Raw genomic sequence first — 19,153 nt, 5'->3', positions numbered from 1 at the left:
TTCTTACAAACAAATTTTATTGAATTTAGTTTTATTTCTTGAAATATTCAGCTAAATGTGTGTTAGGATCCTTTTTGATAAAACCTATTTTCAATTATGATAAGTGAATTTTCATTTCGCAAAAACGATTCAAAGTAGCTAATTGCTACTAAGATCCTTATTTTTTTTTAATTTCGTAAATAAAACAACTAACTTTCAATTTTTTTTTTCATTATTTATATAAAACATATTAATTCTATCCGATTTACTATTCTTCTTCGTGTGCAAAGTCCGGTTCATCGCCATATCTACATCGTCATGAAGTCTTGGATTGCCCCCTTGGATTGATTTATAGAAATCCAGGCAGTATTTAGATAAATAGTCAAAGATTGACTCCAAATCGTCTAATTGGGCTTTTCTTTAACATTTGGCCATAGTCATTGAAAATCATTATCAGATACCTCCGAAGATTTACCTTTCGAGCCCGCCCATAGATACAACTTTTGCATCGACTAAACTGATCTGTCGAGCTGTATTCTCCTCTTGAATTCAACATGACTAAACTGTTTAGTCGATGGAGGTGCGCATACAATCGATTTCAGTCTTAATAATTTATATCCCCAACAAACCTTACAGTCTTCTATAGGCAATTCTTGAATGAAGGTAATAAAGATCACATGAGCGCGTAATCGATAGTTGTGCGAGTAATTTTTTTTTTGTTACTTCGACATGTTCGTCAGCTTCGTAAATTTTTTCAGGTATTTTCGAAGTGCTTCTATTTTAGAAAAATCGGTATAAAAAAGGCAAAGATGTGTGACCCGATCAAGATACTTGGAGTGTGAACTTAATGCATGCCTAACGCCTCAAGCTTTAAATACATAATATTCAGTCTATCCAAATGTTCTGAATCGTTTTTGTTATTAAACGAGTATACATTTCTACAAAATTCAGTTTAACAAAAGAGATCCATGCTTTCTGAATCTTTTTAGTGATTTATCTATTGCATCATAATAAAATAAAAATTAAATATCTAAAAGGATCCACATGCTTTTGGATTTTTTTTAACATTTTAGTTTTGTGTTAGTTTCTTAGACTGAGCGTTTTACAATATGATCCAAGAAGAATGGATTGTTTTTACGAAACTAAAATATGGCTTCTCCATACATGTGGGTTGGTACCCAGTGTCAATTTAACGTCAAAATATTCATATTTTACTTGGATTGTTTTTGCTAATCGAAAATATAGACCTAGACGAGCAGTTTGGTATATTTAACTCATTTTCGGTCATGTTGTGGGTTGGATCCTTTTTGCTTATCTACGGCCAATTGCTCTTAGTCTATAATTCTGTAACCTGTCATAACAAAAAAATGTGGACGATATCACGACGATAATTATCTAAAATTCACATTTAACCAAGTGTTTATATAAACTATAATAAGTATTAATATCACTTCATTTGTAAATTACATACAATTTAAGTCTCAATAAAGTTCGAATAACAGTCAGACTATAAAATGGCAAAATTTAAATTAAGTAAGTTTTTATATTTAAGAATTTGATAGAAAATGTAACTATTCCTCACATGGATGGAAATGTAGTGGAAATAAATTATATATGATTAAATTATAACTTGTATTACGCAACAAAAACGTTTATTTTAATATTTAATTTAGAAACTTATTTACTGGAAGTGAGGTTATGTTTTCAAATATGCTTACATTTATAAAATATCATATTTAAATTATTCAGAGAAACCATCTAAGCGTCAGCCAGCGCGTCTTCGTTACAAAATAGAGAAAAAGGTTAAAGACCACAACCGAAAATTAAAAAAGGAGGCAAAGAAGAATCCAAAATCTAAAAAAGCTAAGCCGATTCAGATTCCAAATGAGTGTCCGTTCAAAGAAGATATTTTAAAGGAGGTGGAAGCTGTAAAGAAGCACAAGGAAGAAGAAAGACAGAAGAGAAGGGAAATAGCTAAACTTGAGAAACAGAAGAAACTAGAAGAGAAGAAAGGAAACAATGTGGATATGGGTACACTCGTAAGTATTCAAATTTGTTAATTTATTTTATAGAATTGATTTTAAGAAGATTATTAGCAATTATTATCCGATTTTTTGGTTACCCCGGATCATAAACATATTTTGTCTACACTAATATTATAAAGAGGAAAACTTTGTTTGTTTGATTGTAATGAATAGGCGCATAAACTACTGGACCGATTTTGATGAAATTTGGCACAGACAATCTTTAGACCCTGACAAAGAACATAGGGTACCTTTTATTGCGAAATATGTACCACGGGCGAAGCCGGGGTGGACCGCTAGTTTGAAATAAAGTACTTCTACTTAATTACATACATTAAGCTAAGGCTTTAAGCCTTAAACATCATTTAACCCATTGAGCCCCGAGTGGCCCGATCGGACCACGACACAATAGATTTTCTATTGTGTCTGTGATTCCGGGGGCTGAGTTATTAAATATGGATTTTTTTCAATTGTTTTAATACAAATGAAATAAAAACACCTTTTTATTATGCCTCTATTATTATTTATTGTCCTTATTTAGGTAGCTAATGCTCAGGCCAGAGGGAAAGTCCATGAAGCGTTCAAAGGAAATGAAATTGAAACTGATGATGGTATGGGTAAGGACAGACAGCAAGAGAACTCATTGAAGACTTACTATAGAGAGTTTAAGAAGGTCATAACTGAAGCTGAGGTCATTTTAGAAGTGGTGGATGCGAGAGATCCTCTTGGTGAGCTATTCCTATCCTTATTTTTTAATATGATTACTGGTGATCATTTTATTCTTCACCTTTTTTATTTTTTTATGGATGTTGCATAGTCATAAAAATATATAGACAAGCATTGCCCACATCTTCAAAATACTTAAGTGTATGATATGTTTTACTATGGTAAAAAGGAGCCTGTCACTCAGCTTATTGAATACAATAATCACCAAACAAAAATATACATATAATTTCTAACAACCAGTCACATAATAAAATTTCTCCATTTTTGTCATGAAAAAAAGACAAATAAAGACACTTTCACATTTTAAATATTAGTAAGGATAATATTATAAGTTAGAATAAGAACTGATTGTTTCACTCATCCTTTTTAATGCCTCAGCCCCCGGAATCACAGACACAATAGAAAATCTATTGTGTCGTGGTCTCATTGGGCCGCTCGGTGGTCAATGGGTTAAAAAATGTATGCATTATTAATTTGGGAATTCAGGTTAGTGACTTATAATATGAAATTTTTAGGTACCCGTTGTACTCAAGTAGAAGAAGCTGTGCGAGAATCTGGAAAGCGCCTAGTCCTAGTATTAAATAAAGCAGACTTAGTGCCAAGGGAAAACCTAACAGCTTGGTTGAAGTATTTACGGAGAACAGCACCCGCAGTACCATTTAAGGCGTCCACTCAGGACCAGCAACATAACCTTGGTAGAAAGAAGATGAAGCATATTGTAAAAGAGAAGGAGATGAAAGGTTTTTTCTGTTTAATATGAATAAATAAAATTATTTTTTTGGATATTTTGTACATAATATATACATTTACATATTCACATTGTTTAAACCTTGATTTTTCAGTAGCTTTTTAATTAATATGCATAATTACCTTCATTTCTGTTTGTGAATCATAAAGCCAAATTAAAAGAAATCATGTTATTTTTTACAAAAAAAAAAATTCATGCTTAAAGAAAAGCTATTAATAGTTATTATAAGTGTGTAGTTATGAGTAAATTAATTCTTTGCATGATGTTGCTTTACAATATGATATTCTATGGTTTACTATTTTCAATTTTTCCTTCAGGATCAGCCTGTGTTGGTGCAGAATTACTAATGAGCCTACTCGGCAACTACTGTAGGAACAAGGGTATCAAGACATCTATAACAGTTGGTGTGGTTGGCCTCCCTAATGTTGGCAAGAGTTCCATTATCAACAGCTTGAATAGATCCCGCGCGTGTAATGTTGGTAGTACTCCTGGAGTTACGAAGTAAGTAATTTGTATTATTCATATTCTTTGTTGTTTATATTGTTAATAGATTTCGAAGAGTTTTTTTAAAACGTTTGTTAAATTTACTCAAATTCGTACTTAGGATAGTCTCAAATTATCAATGTAAGTAATTTTTTTAAGTGTAAATTTCAAGCATTTCAAGTGTTGTTTACTATTCGTTGGGGAAATTAGAGTTGCGAATTTGGAAAAGTGCGAATTAGTAGATGAAAACTGAATCTAATATGGCAATTTTGAAGCATTAGAGAGTACATATTTCAATCCACTTATTCTTCTAAATATCTCTTGAAAACTTACCATAATATTCCAGACAAATGCAAACCGTACAGTTAGACTCAAAGATCAAGATCCTCGACAGTCCAGGAATAGTATTCCACTCAGGGTCGGAAAGCGATGCAACAGTAGCTCTAAAGAATGCTATTCGAGTGGGAGCGTTGAAGGATCCCATAACACCTGCTAATGCGATCTTACAGAGAGCTAATAAGCACACGCTAGTGGCACTGTATTGTATACCGGAGTTTAGTACACCGCAAGTGAGTCAATTTTTTTATTGTTTATACATATTTTTTCCGAATATGAAAATAGAACGTCATCCTCATTTTAGCTGTAAAAATATACAGCAGTTTGTTTTTATTGCACAATTGACGGTTTCACAGTATGAAATTTTGAATGTATTTCATGTAACAATATACTGGGCAAATTAATTATAAAATATATTTTACGAACTTCTCTTATCCATTTTAATAATAATTGAAAATTCTTTTTATGAAGTAAGTAGGTAATAAATATTAAATATGTTATTCAATCCAGGAATTCTACGCAAGTTTAGCATCTCGAATGGGTCGGTATAAGAAGGGTGGTGTGCCCGACCAAGATGCCGCTGCAAGAATATTGCTCAATGATTGGAATACTGGAAAGGTAATGATTATTTCTTTTTATTGATAAGGTCCTTTTAATTAATCAGAAACTTAGCACTTAGCTTACCACCAGGCAAGGCGTCACGTCAGCTCCGTATATCATAAAAAATTAATCAGAATGTTCTTGTTTTTTGTTGTGATTGAAAATATGATATCTTCATGCTTATGTTGGACTCATATAATTGAAAATTGATAATCATAAGTTGTAGTAATCTTTATTTGAAGTTGTTATAAATATTGTTTTAGGAAAATAATAACTTAATTGTTAGAAATTAATGTGATATACTAACATGTTATTATCTTATCCTGAATATTGGTACATGCTATTGCAATTGGTACAAATGATTGACATTACGTTTTGGAAAGTCCTAGTAACAATTAAAATATTAAACCTATTATAATAAACTTTATATTCAATGTTCTTTTCCAGGTCCGCTATTTCACGGAGCCTCCAGAGACGCCGGTTTCCGAAGTGCATGTAGATGCTAAAATAGTGACGTCAATGGCGCAGGAATTCGACATTAATTCCTTTGAAGCGATGGAAACTGAGGCGATCAATGCACTGAATTGTCAACCTAATGAAGATGCTATTAAAGTAAGTTATTCAATGTCATGGAACTGTTAATAGAATTTGGAATTTTTGTTTGTTTTCTCTGTGTAACAAAAAAATAAACTCGTCCCGAGAATCGAACTTAGAGAGAGACTTCGTTAGAGATTTTAAAATTGAACATGCTGATCACTAGACAAATGTCTAATTAAAAACATGACAGTAAAATATAAATATTATGTTGTGAGTTTCGCTTATAATATGTGTAAATAGCTTTCCGCCCGCGGTTCGCCCGCGTTCTCAAAGAAAAACCCTCATAGTTCCCGTTACCGTGGGATTTTCGGAATAAAACCTATCCTATGTGTTAATCCAGGTTACCCTCTATATTTGTGCTAAATTTCATTGTAATCGGTTCAGTAGTATTTGTGTGAAAGAGTAACAAACACACACACATCCTCACAAACTTTCGCATTTATAATATTAGTAGGATTGTGTCATTGTAACAAGAAAAACCTCGGCATTCAAATAATATAATAGTTATTTCAATGCAATTTTATTTCCAGATATCCAGCACAGGTCCAGTAACAGCCATGGATGAAATGCAAATCGATGAAAAAGAAGGCTTATTATCAAAAACAGTCAATATTCGACCAAAACTGGATAAAACTGGCAGGAACGCAGTTAAAGCGAAAAACGACCCTGAAATGCAAATAGAAGGCAACACTAAACAAAATAAACTAAGGAAAATGCAGTTTAAAAAGGACAAAAAGAAAAGAGCTAAAAATGAAAAGAAAGCGGTACAATTGGCTGATGTTTTAGAAACTGTTACTTTGACTAATTCAGTTAAGAAAGATGACTACAGTTTTAAGGAGGATTTCTCATTGTAGTTCGGCATATTGTGTGCTAAGTTGAAATATATTGTATATTTCTATATTGAATGCTTGTTTTATTTATAAATTATTTGAAATAATTATGTGTTTGTTTGTCTGATTTTTGAGTCGCAAGCGATCATATTTTTTTCATAGAGGCAGAATCAGAATGTAAAACCACAGGTAAAATAAAACTATACGTAAAACAATTTTCTATCCTCGATAGCAATAAAATAATGGCTTAATATTATGGTTCTATATTATAGTCTTTATCTGAATTAATTAGGTTGAATTCACCATACACGCAACCCATTTTAAATACATTCAACATAACAAAAGTGGCATGTTATGGTAAATATATTTATCAGTTGTTACCATTGAGTTACTAATTAGTACTAGATACGTGTTATTATAATACCTCTATTATCACTCACATTCAATAGACTCGCGATCAAATGTTAAAATAAAAACAGATAAGTATGTAAGTAATTATATTATATTTAACAAAAACCTTAACCGCCTTTATAATTTACATGATCAGAACTGGACAATATTTAAATGGGACCAACCAAAAAACAGAATCATCGAAATAGAATCACTCAGTCCATAGATCTGTGGATACACACACGAAAAAAAATACAGTCGAATAGAGAAACTTGCCTTTTATCAATGCTTGTAAAAAAATATATTTAATGGGACTCATCATAATATAATGAGCGTTAAATCCGCTCTTTGTATGTCTCTATTATAAGCTATCTTAACCATGTAACAAACAATATTTCTATGTAACTATGTACTTACAATAAAGAGTACCAATGAATCTATTTACTAATTTATTAATTACCTACCTACTCTGCTAATTAAAAAATGGTATTTTAATTATTAATTTATGCAGTAAGTAGGCCCTGTACATCATTTAACGTGAAGCGGTCATTTCCTTTTCATAAGAATACTACGTATATATATATATAATATATAATATAATACCTATATAAACATAATACATATTAAATAAAACCCATACAAGCTATGTTCTATGTACTTATATTTTAATTATTATACATTATTTATTTTATTTTTCTTCAATGTCGTCTGTACAAATGAAAAAAAAAAAAAAAAAAAATAATGCCGAGAATCCAGTCTATCTCTGATCGCGAGTTCTTCACCACGCTACATCAATGTTTTGTTTTGCTTCAACGCACAAAATATGATATCTCTGTCTCTATCTTATGCCCTGTGCATTTTCTATTGGACAATAATATTATATTTGAAGAATACATTTTTACTTAAATTTTAATGAATAAATAATAATATATAATTTTTTTCTGAATACTACAAATTACCAATAAATTTTATATTATAATAATAGACTATAAATAGACCATCTTTTTATTTCTCGACAACATTTGAATCGTCCTCTAGGATAAATATTTTAAATTCTCCCGCCAACAACGACAATCCCATAGCGACGGTGTGTTCAATTCCTATTTGATAATTTGGCCCAATAAGAACGTTCCATCTGTCTGCGTAATGCAACGTCACATAATGAACCTGTATACAGTATATCTCTTTCCAACTAGTGATATTTTCATATATTTATTTCTTTCACTAATTTTGTAATCGTATGTCACTACTGTTGCCGACTCATTCCCTCATATGGCCTTTGCTTAAGATAGAATGAGACGGCGAATTTACTACGTAACATAGCAGTTAAAATTAAATAATAGAGCGTCTCAAAATTTTTTGTGCTTATTCGTGGCTAGTCTGCTCGCGAGTGAGGGTGTCTGTGTCAAACAAAATGAATTCGCTAGTTTTAGGTTTGGTCAGCTTGCTGGCAATTTATTCAGTTAATTGTGATGTATATTTCGAAGAAAAATTCCCTGATGGTAAGTTCAAAACTACGAAAGGCCAAAAAGACAAAAGTGCCGGCATACCGCGTGTAGGAATCGATAGCCGATGCCGGCTACATTTCATAGATTTTACAAAGACTTATTTCTGTTACAGATTCATGGGAATCTAATTGGGTATACAGTGAACATCCCGGAAAAGAATTCGGTAAATTCAAGCTGACAGCGGGAAAGTTCTACAATGACCCAGAAGAAGATAAAGGTAAGGTACCTCTTCCTTTCTAATCAAAATCATACACGTAGTCAACTATTTTAAGTGTTTTTATTAATATACGAAATATTTTGAATAATATGTGACAAAAGAGGCCGTTTTTAATACAACTAAGCAATAGCCCAATAATAATCCAATTACCTAATTTCGATCCACATGAGTAATATTCATAATGTGCGAAACCGGCAAAAACTCCGCTACCCTCAAGAGTTTTTTACCGTACCTACATTATAAATCAGTTTGCTGAACCTATTTTTCCATATTAAATGAGTATTTTTTGTCAGGTCTACAAACATCAGAGGATGCGAGGTTCTATGCCCTCTCAACCAAATTCAAGCCGTTCTCAAACGAGGGCAAGCCCTTAGTTGTGCAGTTCTCTGTGAAACATGAACAGGACATTGACTGCGGTGGTGGTTACCTGAAAATCTTCGACTGCAAGTTGGACTCCAAGGACATGCACGGAGAGACACCCTACGAAATTATGTTTGGTCCTGACATTTGTGGTCCTGGTACTAAGAAGGTAAGAAATCTATAGCTGAGTAAAAAAAATCTCACCATGGAAAGCTCTAGATTTATATCTTTGACATTTTATGTTGCACATGTTGGCTTGAATGATTTTTCTAGAAAATTCTTCACTTTCATAGTTCCATAAAAAGTAGACAGTTATTACTCAATTAAATATAAATACCTAGTAGGTAGTTAATTGATCAAACTTCATGAAGGCCAATGTTTAAAAAAAATTGGAACTTTCTGGTAGTTGATTTACAATTACTTGCCTAACTATTTATTAACATAATATGTTCTTTGGTTATTATTCCTAAAATACTTTCTATAATTGTAGTTATCATAGGTCTTATCAAAATGATGTTTTTAGAGGCATGTGTATTTATTTATAGTTTTTAAGTTCTTTAAATGGAATTCTATGATTTTTCTTGCATTAAAAATTTGGAATATTGGATCAATTATCTCTAGTACTCATATAAATTTCAGTAAATTATAATTACAGAGAATAATCTTGATTGTAATCATTTTAAATTGAAAGGATATTTCACCTTGACTGTTAATAATATTGCTGTTGCATGCCAATAATATAATAGGTGTTATACTGATGTGTATCTCATATGAAACATACTTAATTAATTCTAGTAATAATAAGGCTATAACATGAAATTTAACTTTTTTTTTTTTTGGTTTTAAATAAAACATAACAACTAAAACTAGGTAATGATTTAATTATATTACTGTGTTTTTAAATTAATTTTGATTCAGTAAAGAATATGAAAATAATAGGCTTACCTACCTTTCTAATTATTTTGTTAATGGCATTGTATTCAATAAAATCCATTATAATTAAATAATGATAAGTTATCAAAGTTTAATTGATGCATATTAATTAACTGTTGTGAATATTTTGAGCTAATAAATTAACATTAAATATATGCATGTATAAAAGATAGGGTAACAATTAATTAATTATTATAATGTTATTTTTTGCTAATTAAACTAGACATAATAACGAAATACTCATAAATTCATAATAGCTTTTTCATGCATCATTTGCTGTAAAGAATTTTATCCAAAAATTTTTTCTCTTTATTTATTTATGCTTTATTGCTCAAGATAAATTACAAAATGAGACTTAGCCTAGGATACATTACAACAAACGGCGGTCTTATCGCTAAATAGCGATTTCTTCCAGACAACCGGTTGTACAGAGAGAAATTAAGATACTTATTAACTTTATAACTGATATCTTACTAAAAGTAAAAATAGAACAAGTAGGATATTGCATTCACCATGTGAGTTGAATGTTTTTATCAGATTTTATTAATCGAATGGAATTGGGTTATCAGTTTTTATCTTTATGATCAAATAGATGTAAATATTTATTGCCAAAATAAAGTAATTTCACGTCCCTAATGATTAATTTGACCAACATTTATTAATCAAATTTTATTATCTTGAATTTCAATTGATAAAAAATTCTATGATAAAAATATGATAGAAGGGTGTTTTAATTCAAATTAATCTTTTTTGTTTCTAGGTAGGCGTGTACAGTAGCTTTAAAATTGGCTAAACACAAATCTCCTTTACTTCTAGGTGCACGTAATCTTCAGCTACAAGGGCAAGAACCACCTCATCAAGAAGGACATCCGTTGCAAGGACGACGTCTACACTCACTTGTACACTCTGCTCGTGAACCCAGATAATACCTATGAAGTTCTCATTGATAATGAAAAGGTTGAATCTGGAAACCTTGAAGATGACTGGGACTTCCTGCCACCTAAGAAGATTAAGGTATGCTTGTATTTTTTATCTAAATAAAATAAATAAATAAAGTCATTTTTGAAATCAGCCTCGTTTAAAATTGTTTTATTCTTTTTTTTCACGTTTTTTTTCATGAAGTTATATATTTTTGTCTCTCAAGTTCCTATTTGCAAATTTTTATTATTGATCATGCAACTTATCAGCCGAAAATCATAATCATTATATTATCACAGTACATCCTCATACAAAAATTTCCCTGTATCTATCCTGTAATATGTTTTTGTTTATTTTTAAGTCTATTTTCTAATTTGAAATATTTGTTTTTTGTTTTACTAATTCCCCCCCATCTCTCTAGGACCCATCAGCCAAAAAGCCCGAAGACTGGGACGACAGGGCGACCATCCCCGACCCAGATGACCAGAAACCCGAAGACTGGGACAAGCCTGAACACATTCCGGACCCTGATGCCACCAAGCCTGAAGATTGGGACGATGAAATGGACGGAGAGTGGGAACCACCCATGATTGATAACCCCGAGTACAAGGGTGTGTGGGCGCCTAAGCAGGTTGGTGTGACAATACCATTGTAATAATAAGTTGTTAAATAAATTGGAAAAGTTGTTTTTCATATTTTAATACATTTGGAAAAGTAGAAAAAGCAACACACACACATTTACAAATGAAAAAAAAATACTTTTTTAATTTTTATCAAATGACTAAAAAATTATAAACATTTTGAAGAAAAGTTGTTAAATATTAAAAAATAAATTCGCCCATAAAATATTTTTGGATATAAAAAATACAAATTACAAATCTCAAATAGCCTAAATATCTAACTATCAACTATCCATTTCATTATACATCCGCAAAATCTCGAAAGCGTAACTGCCTTTTCTATAGCCATATTCAAAATTGAATGAACTGTGACGAAAAAAGTTGTTTATACTGGCTGCGTCTAGTCGCACAGGTTGTTCACCTTTATTACCGCTATTGCGGGGCCAATATGTTTGTCCAAATTATTATGTTAAGTTATTGCTTATTGGTTCATTTGCACTTAGCTACGTCACTCGTATGTCGTGGTATATCCGTTAATTGGAAGGTTTCAGTGACCCCTACTAGTCATGCTTTTGGAAGTTTCCGCAGTAGAACTTACTCATTATGATTGATTCATTTCTTCTTTGAATTTCTTAAAGTATAGCTGCTTGATAATATATTATGAGCATTTTATCATCATTATTCTTAACTGAAATTGGCTATGTATAAAAACTTGTAGAACCTGTAATACAACTTGTATTACAGGTTTTACCTTTAAAGTTTAAACATTGATATTATATAGGTATAAAAAGTTGGAGTATGGAGCTCAATTTATTGCAATCTCGTACAATAATTTCGAATTTAATTATTTAGGGTTGCCACTAAAACCGCTTTTCTCTACAGATCGACAACCCAGCATACAAAGGTCCTTGGGTACACCCCGAGATCGACAACCCTGAGTACACACCAGACGCGAACCTCTACAAACGCAACGAACTCTGCGCTGTCGGTCTTGACTTGTGGCAAGTGAAGTCTGGAACAATCTTCGACAACTTCCTAATCACTGATGATTTGTCACTCGCCAAGGAAAAGGGAGAGGAAATTAAGAGGAAGATTGAGGGAGAGAAGAAGATGAAGAATGAACAGGATGAAGTGGAACGGGAGAAGGAGAAGGCGGAGAAGCCTGATGAGGAGGATGATGAGGATCTCGATGATGAGGCTGGCGATGCCGCGCCTGTGGTGAGTTGACTTTGATTTTTAAATAAACTTAAAAGTACATGTTGCCAAAAGTTAGGGCAGGTTCTTATATTGGTTTTTAAGTATCTAATGAAATGTAAATTGTGGTATCTGGTAACATCTGGAGATGATTTCATGTTATATTTTTGAAACAAATTTGCATGTAAACAGAATTGAATTCAGAAATATTTATTTTGGATATTTACATATAAAATGTTCATGCTGATTAAATATACTTGCAGACAGACTTATTAATATTTGAGTATTATATTACAAGGTTATTTAAAATGTTGTTTTATTTGTTACAGGAGGAGCACGATGAGCTGTAAACAAAATAGTGTAGTGCAAAGACAATAATTACCGACGGGTATATAGCATGCCGCGCCATGCTCCTACAATGCTAGTTGAATCGTGTGCAATCCAGTATAATATTTATATAAATAGCACTGTGTGACACTCGAAATATTCCATTTTGTATGTTGACGTGAAAAAACCCTGGATTTTACCCACAAATTGCAAAAAAGCTAAAATACCGCACAATATCTCTGCTAGTTTACAATCGGTATAATTCAAGCTCACTAAGAAATTTAGGGTTTTTCCACGTAAATGAATTGGGCGTGTTGTACGCCTGGGATGTACTGATTTTTTTATGTATATAAAGCTCTGTACACACGATCGGAAACAGGTTAAGCAATAAGAGTAATGTGCATTGTGCAGTGTGTACACAGCCGAGTCAGATAGTTTCACGGCACTGCGTGTCGTGTGGAGCCAAGTTTGGTGTGGTCGAAGGATGAATGTTTGTGTTGTGAAATGAGTCTGATTAAATTAATATATAACATACGTTTGTGTTTTATTTGTGGTAAAGAAATAACAGTTGAAGTAGACACTTTATATATATTCTGTTTTACCTCATTCTCTTCCTTATTACGAAAGTATTCAATAATTTTGGACAATTAGGTTGGACAATAATTACAATACAAAAACGCAGAATCCTACTTTTTTTCATAAAAATTAAAAAAGAAATCGTTTATCGAAAATATGATCTAATTTAGACTTTAGTCTTAAATCCGATCTCAGGATTCGTACCACATAGTTTTTTTGGTAAAACCAAAACTGTATGTATGTATAATTATAATTAGGAGAATATAATATAGGTATCGACTATCGTTGTCAGTCGAAATTTGGACGCAAGCACTTTTATTAAATTTTTCCTAATCGATTTTTCGCAAAACATTCGGCTAACTGAATGCCGTAATCTACCTTACAACCTTACAGGCATTCATCAAGTTTGAATCTAAATAATACAAAAAGAAGAAAATAATAAAATAATTTATTTATAACATCTTAAATAAATAAGATACGAAGTCAACGTAACTCGTCACCAATCCTTCCAAGGGCGTCGCAGTTGACTTTGGTTTTTCAGTTGCATCCAAGTCTTCGATTTGTTTTTTAGGCCACCAGGGAACTGCAAATTAAAAAAAAACATTAAAATTCAACTGGAAACATACGTTAAACCTTTTAAACAATTTTTGCTGACCATTTAACATATTTATTAGTTTTATTTTAATTTCAGTCAATAAATGATTGATTTCAGTATCAGTATATGTATGTGTTATTTTATTATTGTATGTGACCTTGCTAACTTGTTATCTATTATAACATTTTAGCCGTTTCCCCTGGGGCAGGTGGTTTCGTGTTTCCATGACCGAGTTTCTTTACACCTTAATAAAATTGAAAAAGTATAATTTTTTATAGGTGCTATGTGTATGATATAGTTCTACAGTTTTGGTCCAAGTCAATAAACAAAGTTAAATTATGATTCCCTATGCGAAGCTAGCTTTATGTTCTATTTCCTTTGATGAATCAGCTAAAACCTAACAGTATAAGGTGCATATATTTTACATACAAATGAATAGGTAGTTACCATAGTAATACTCACATTTGTTTTCTAGATCTGAAACAAAAAGAATAAAAAATTAATAGGTACTGATTAACAAAATGCGTGTTATTTATTACCTTATTGTTCAAGTACCTATACGAAAGAAATTTATCATTCCACTATAAAAGAAGTAATAAGCTATAAAATGCTGCATAAAAAGATACAAACTAAAAAACTGTTGCCTTATACATTTAGTAGGCGCAGAATTTTGGAATATTATAATGCCTATATTTTATTTATTACTCACATTTCTCCAATCGTTCATCAAAATTCTTCTTTTTATCAGCCTTTTTCTTATCCTCAGCTGAGTCTTTTTCCTCCCTATCATCTTTGTTGTGTTTTTGTTGATGTTTTTTGACGTAGCTCATGAAATCTTTGCAAATATCGGACTCAAGACTCTCTGTAAATTTTATAAATGTATCAGTTAAATCACCATAGTTACTTCCATATAAATTTCTCTGTAAAAGGCTGTAACTATGAAGTTCAATAAAAATGAGTGAAATGTGCAAATATTATCTGAGTGAGTTTGCTTCCGTAGTAGGTACCTAACTGACCCCTTGTGACTTCCTAATTCCTACAGCATTCCATTTTGAACCTGGTGTGGATAATATCCCAATTCCCATTACATTCCTCCGCAGAAACTTTGAGCATAGGTAGGTACCTTATGTATTTAGATAGGTACCCATTTGATTAAGTAGGTACTTATTTTATATATTCAAAATGAGGTATTCATTTGAACGCGAATTTTATCTATTTAGAAAGATAAATATCAAATCTTGAGCATTCATTGTTCTTTGAAACTCAAAATTCCTAAAAAGAATATACCTATTCTAGACGAAACGTACCTATTATGACCTGAAATAGGAAGGCCTTGTAATCCGATACATATCAATTGTATGACCATTAAAATTATTAATTATTATATTATTATAAGTAATTGTGTAGGTAATTAACATATTTTCCGCGTCTCGTCATGAGATGCGCAGTTCCCGGATATAAAAAAAATGCATTGTATGGTTTCGTGAAAAAATATCTTGATGCATAAAATTAAAAACAGCTTACCTTTAGTTTCCGTTAGTTGTAATAATACCTGTGTAGGTGTAATAGAACATTAAGTAGGCATTTTATATACTAATACATCGACAGAAATATAATTATATAATCTACCGAGGCACCTAGTAGGTACCTAACTAAAATTTATATCTATTCTTACTATAAAAGTAACAAGTATTGGAAAAAGTCAGATATAATATTGTAACTGATTTGAAAAAATTCTTCAGTGCACGTTAATTCTATTTGCTTGAGTGTGCAATCCAACGCAGAAGTTGGGACGAATGACGGGTGCTTATATAATAAATAAATTTAAAATTGAAAATATACAGTTACCTGTTAATATATTCTTATAATAATTACGACAATAATTAATTCTAATAATATTCTTATACAATTTTTTTTATGAAAACCTTATTAAAAATGCTATAAAACACATCTTACCACAATCGATACGACGACAAGTCCCAACTTACAACACATGTTTCACTAAAATATTATCTCTACTCATTTATTCAGGATATTTGTCACTTATATACAACTATATTGTTATGCTTAATTAAAACACAAATGAGCCTTCGCAATGTTTTGTTTTACGAGCCGTTATGAAAATGTTTACGTGAATAGACTTTAAATTTTATAGGTATTTGCTTTAAAAACATTCGAGTTGGTGTTTATGATCAACTTAGTAAGTAATATAAAACTAATATTTTAAAGTGTCTTATGTCTATTGAATACAGATTTATAATAAGTAAGCTCAAGAGTTTAATTGTAGGTAATAGGTACGTACGGTTTGCTATATAAGTGTAAGGTCAAATTATATAAATGATAATAGGTATGTAGGTACGTAGTTACCAGATAAAAGAAAAAATAAAACCTCCCCAAAATTCAAATCTTATTAATGGTTGTTTTTATTTTGAAACTTTTATAAAAAAATAACATGTCTGTAAATAAAATCCTAACTTTTCCAATGTTAAGTTTGCAAAATAATTCTTAATTATTATTTTAATCAAGGCGAATTGAAATTATAATATGATCTTGTCAATGAGCTCTATATAAATATGTACATATAATATATATACACAGATATCTATATCAACTGTTACTTTCAACACTTTCATTTAGGAGAAACTTTATCAGTCAACATTTATTTATTTAAAACGACTAAGTGAGGGGCGTCTACCGCCAGTGTTGTCTTTATCAACCCCTAGACGAATGAATACAAATTCACTTAGTTATCTATACATATAATAAATCTGTAGAAGGGTCAATTCTGTACATTGAAAATATTGAAAAAATAAATAGCAGGGGGTGTTACTGGATCGATACCAAACCCAAATATGTGATTAAAAAAATTTTTGTCTCTCTGTCTGTCTGTCTGTCTGTCTGTCTGTCTGTCTGTATGTGAAGGCATCACGTGAAAACTAGCGGTTCGATTTCGATGAAACTTGGTATAATTATACCTTATTATCCTGGGCGTAAAATAGGATACTTTTTATCCTGGAAAAATACGTAGAAAAAAATTAATCTTAATTTTTCAGTTTTATCCATAGACGTTGTTCCGTAGAACCGCGAACACACGTTGCGTATTATTATAGGCCTTGCCGTATTTGGGAATTGGGTCCAATAGATATTTATAAGATGTTATTGACAGAGGTACTCAAAATGGAGAAATAACCATCCACGCGAAGACCGACATCCGCGCGGACGGAGTCGCGGGCGGAAGCTAGTTATAAATAATAGAATAGCCCTTAAAACAAAGGAGTAAGGTCTAACATAATGAGAAAAGTATTTATGAGATCGCAAAAGTATTTTAAAGGAAAGAAGAGTGATAAGCACCTATTGTCAATATTTTGGAAGTCTACACCGGGTCTACTTTAGTTCTACCCCAAAAATCGCTATATTGCTGAAAGATAAGGATTATTTTAAGGATTTGTAAATTTATACTAATTTCTTCTTATGAATGTTTAGAATGTATGGTACCTAGTACCTACATAAGTTAAGTTTGTTTCCTCCACGTAGTACGCGTAGGTACCTGACCTAAAGATGTCGTTATTTTCATATCATATATTATTACCAATAAAATACGATGGAGATTTACTGAAGTATAAGTATGTTTCTTAGAGATACATGCAGAGGAAAGGTACGTGATAGTCGTTAGAATGAGAAAATCGAATATATACTTAGGTATTTACATCCGGGGATCCGGGCAATCCGCAACTTATTTTATCAAAGTTCAGTTAGGTATTTAAAAAAGGAATACATATATAAAAATGTGATCGGTTTAAAAAATGAACAGTTTAGAAAAAAAGTGCAATTAATTAAATACACGAATAAAGTTAAATCACACAAAATATTTAGACGTTTTTCGAATGGCATCAAAAACAACATTTTAAAAATTTTATCTTATCGCTTTTACCCTTAAAAGTCAAATAAGCAGCTGTGCTTTTATTTGGTTATGCACTTGATTATACAACAGGTGCTAGCATGTCAATAATTTTAAAGGTAACAAGAAGGTAAACACAAACTACCCTATGGAATTATAGAGGACCTGCAGACGTCGGTCCCTACTTGGTATGAATCAGTGTTCTCCTCATAAATGTAAAAGTACACCTAATAAGTGCATGAAATTGTACTTATCTGTTCAAAATATTAAGATTATAAAAATATTGTTCGGTTAAGTAATCGTTGTGATTTGCGTTTTCATTATTAAAAGTGTGAAAAGCTAAGCCAGTTTTATCGTACATTTGTAGGATTAAAAAAATATATCAAGCAGTATTAATAACTACATACTTACTAAGTTACTACATTAATTTGTAGTAGGTAGGTAAGTACACTAGACTCTAAAAATACAAACTAATTCCATAAACGTCAGAAAACAATGATCCAACTTCGATGATATATAAACAAAGTAAAAAAGCTATATATACTCAAATAAATGTCTGAGGGCAATGAGAAACATAACTTATGGTCGCTCGTAAACTATTCTTGAATTTACGAACGTAGGTACAATGTAGAGAAGGTTCAAAATACTGAAGATTGCACTTGAAAGTATGACACTGCCGATAATTTTAAGTGAAATTGTGTGATCGGCATGATTGTTTGGCAATGGATGGTCATTTTGTGATAGTAAAATTCATAGAACATAGGAATTTTGTAAGGTGAGGAAGAAGAATGTATGAGTTCATGTTGTCTCTTCAGGTTCGGTTATCTTTTTTATTGGTTGTCAATTGTCATTGAAAATACAAAAATAAAACATGTATTTTGTTTCATATTCAATAAATAAATGTCTGGGTAGGTACGTATAGGTACCTACATTTGAGACGTGATATTTCAGTTTAGTAGGTATTTCCCATGTTCGTAGAGGTTTAAATAATATTAAAAATAAAAAATTACGTAGGTAATCCTTTAAAAAGTGTTTGTTAAACTAGACGTATCAAAACCACATAGGTAATTTCACATAGCACGTAACCAATTTTATTAAATAAAATTCTCGTTATATTCTGATAAATATAAACAAATTGCTCTTATTGTAATTCGATTATTCACAATGGAGAGACATTCATTCCACACAAGAGGCCTTTTTAAAATGAATTGAAAAAAATATGAGGGTGAGTACAATAAAGTTATGTTATAACCTTTTATAGGCGTAACGAAACGGTTTTATCGCTCCTTTTCAA

General features: G+C 31.4%; 3 protein-coding genes across 4 annotated transcripts; 2 read left to right on the top strand and 1 right to left on the bottom strand.

The window, feature by feature from the left end:
- Positions 1–1,358: 1,358 nt before the first annotated feature.
- LOC123692573 (guanine nucleotide-binding protein-like 3 homolog) lies at positions 1,359–6,398 on the top strand. The gene is made up of 9 exons (XM_045637331.1): positions 1,359–1,512; positions 1,729–2,018; positions 2,545–2,731; positions 3,245–3,469; positions 3,795–3,978; positions 4,307–4,529; positions 4,807–4,914; positions 5,344–5,508; positions 6,024–6,398. Exons 1-9 carry the CDS (start codon positions 1,494–1,496, stop codon positions 6,345–6,347), a joined length of 1,725 nt encoding a protein of 574 aa, XP_045493287.1. The 5' UTR covers positions 1,359–1,493; the 3' UTR covers positions 6,348–6,398.
- Positions 6,399–8,064: 1,666 nt separating this feature from the next.
- LOC123692531 (calreticulin) lies at positions 8,065–13,324 on the top strand. The gene is made up of 7 exons (XM_045637290.1): positions 8,065–8,215; positions 8,334–8,438; positions 8,732–8,967; positions 10,548–10,745; positions 11,071–11,280; positions 12,152–12,487; positions 12,793–13,324. Exons 1-7 carry the CDS (start codon positions 8,128–8,130, stop codon positions 12,811–12,813), a joined length of 1,194 nt encoding a protein of 397 aa, XP_045493246.1. The 5' UTR covers positions 8,065–8,127; the 3' UTR covers positions 12,814–13,324.
- Positions 13,325–13,797: 473 nt separating this feature from the next.
- LOC123692784 lies at positions 13,798–16,123 on the bottom strand. 2 transcript variants are annotated; one of them, XM_045637574.1, is made up of 5 exons: positions 15,918–16,123; positions 15,486–15,513; positions 14,671–14,823; positions 14,424–14,438; positions 13,798–13,949 (listed from the first exon to the last, which is right to left on the bottom strand). In XM_045637574.1, exons 1-5 carry the CDS (start codon positions 15,954–15,956, stop codon positions 13,819–13,821), a joined length of 366 nt encoding a protein of 121 aa, XP_045493530.1. In that variant the 5' UTR covers positions 15,957–16,123; the 3' UTR covers positions 13,798–13,818. The 2 variants fall into 2 exon arrangements, with proteins under 2 accessions (XP_045493530.1, XP_045493531.1); XM_045637575.1 differs by lacking the exon at positions 14,424–14,438.
- Positions 16,124–19,153: the final 3,030 nt, after the last annotated feature.

This window comes from Colias croceus, chromosome 6 (genome assembly GCF_905220415.1).
Source record: "Colias croceus chromosome 6, ilColCroc2.1".
Classification (NCBI taxonomy): domain Eukaryota; kingdom Metazoa; phylum Arthropoda; class Insecta; order Lepidoptera; family Pieridae; genus Colias; species Colias croceus.
Note: the sequence above shows the minus strand (reverse complement) of the source record. Positions and strands in the feature narration are given on the sequence as shown.

What these genes read in the sequence shown, in the direction of transcription:
- LOC123692573 (XM_045637331.1), top strand. An exon ending in AGTACTCCTGGAGTTACGAA is followed by an intron (nt 3,979 to 4,306) that starts GTAAGTAATTTG and finishes ATAATATTCCAG; the next exon opens with ACAAATGCAAACCGTACAGT. An exon ending in ATGATTGGAATACTGGAAAG is followed by an intron (nt 4,915 to 5,343) that starts GTAATGATTATT and finishes GTTCTTTTCCAG; the next exon opens with GTCCGCTATTTCACGGAGCC.
- LOC123692531 (XM_045637290.1), top strand. Translation starts at nt 8,128, where the DNA reads ATGAATTCGCTAGTTTTAGGTTTGGTCAGCTTGCTGGCAATTTATTCA. An exon ending in TGACCCAGAAGAAGATAAAG is followed by an intron (nt 8,439 to 8,731) that starts GTAAGGTACCTC and finishes ATTTTTTGTCAG; the next exon opens with GTCTACAAACATCAGAGGAT. An exon ending in GTGGTCCTGGTACTAAGAAG is followed by an intron (nt 8,968 to 10,547) that starts GTAAGAAATCTA and finishes CTTTACTTCTAG; the next exon opens with GTGCACGTAATCTTCAGCTA.
- LOC123692784 (XM_045637574.1), bottom strand. Translation starts at nt 15,956, where the DNA reads ATGTGTTGTAAGTTGGGACTTGTCGTCGTATCGATTGTG. An exon ending in TTGTCGTCGTATCGATTGTG is followed by an intron (nt 15,514 to 15,917) that starts GTAAGATGTGTT and finishes ACACCTACACAG; the next exon opens with GTATTATTACAACTAACGGA. An exon ending in ACAACTAACGGAAACTAAAG is followed by an intron (nt 14,824 to 15,485) that starts GTAAGCTGTTTT and finishes TAAAATTTACAG; the next exon opens with AGAGTCTTGAGTCCGATATT.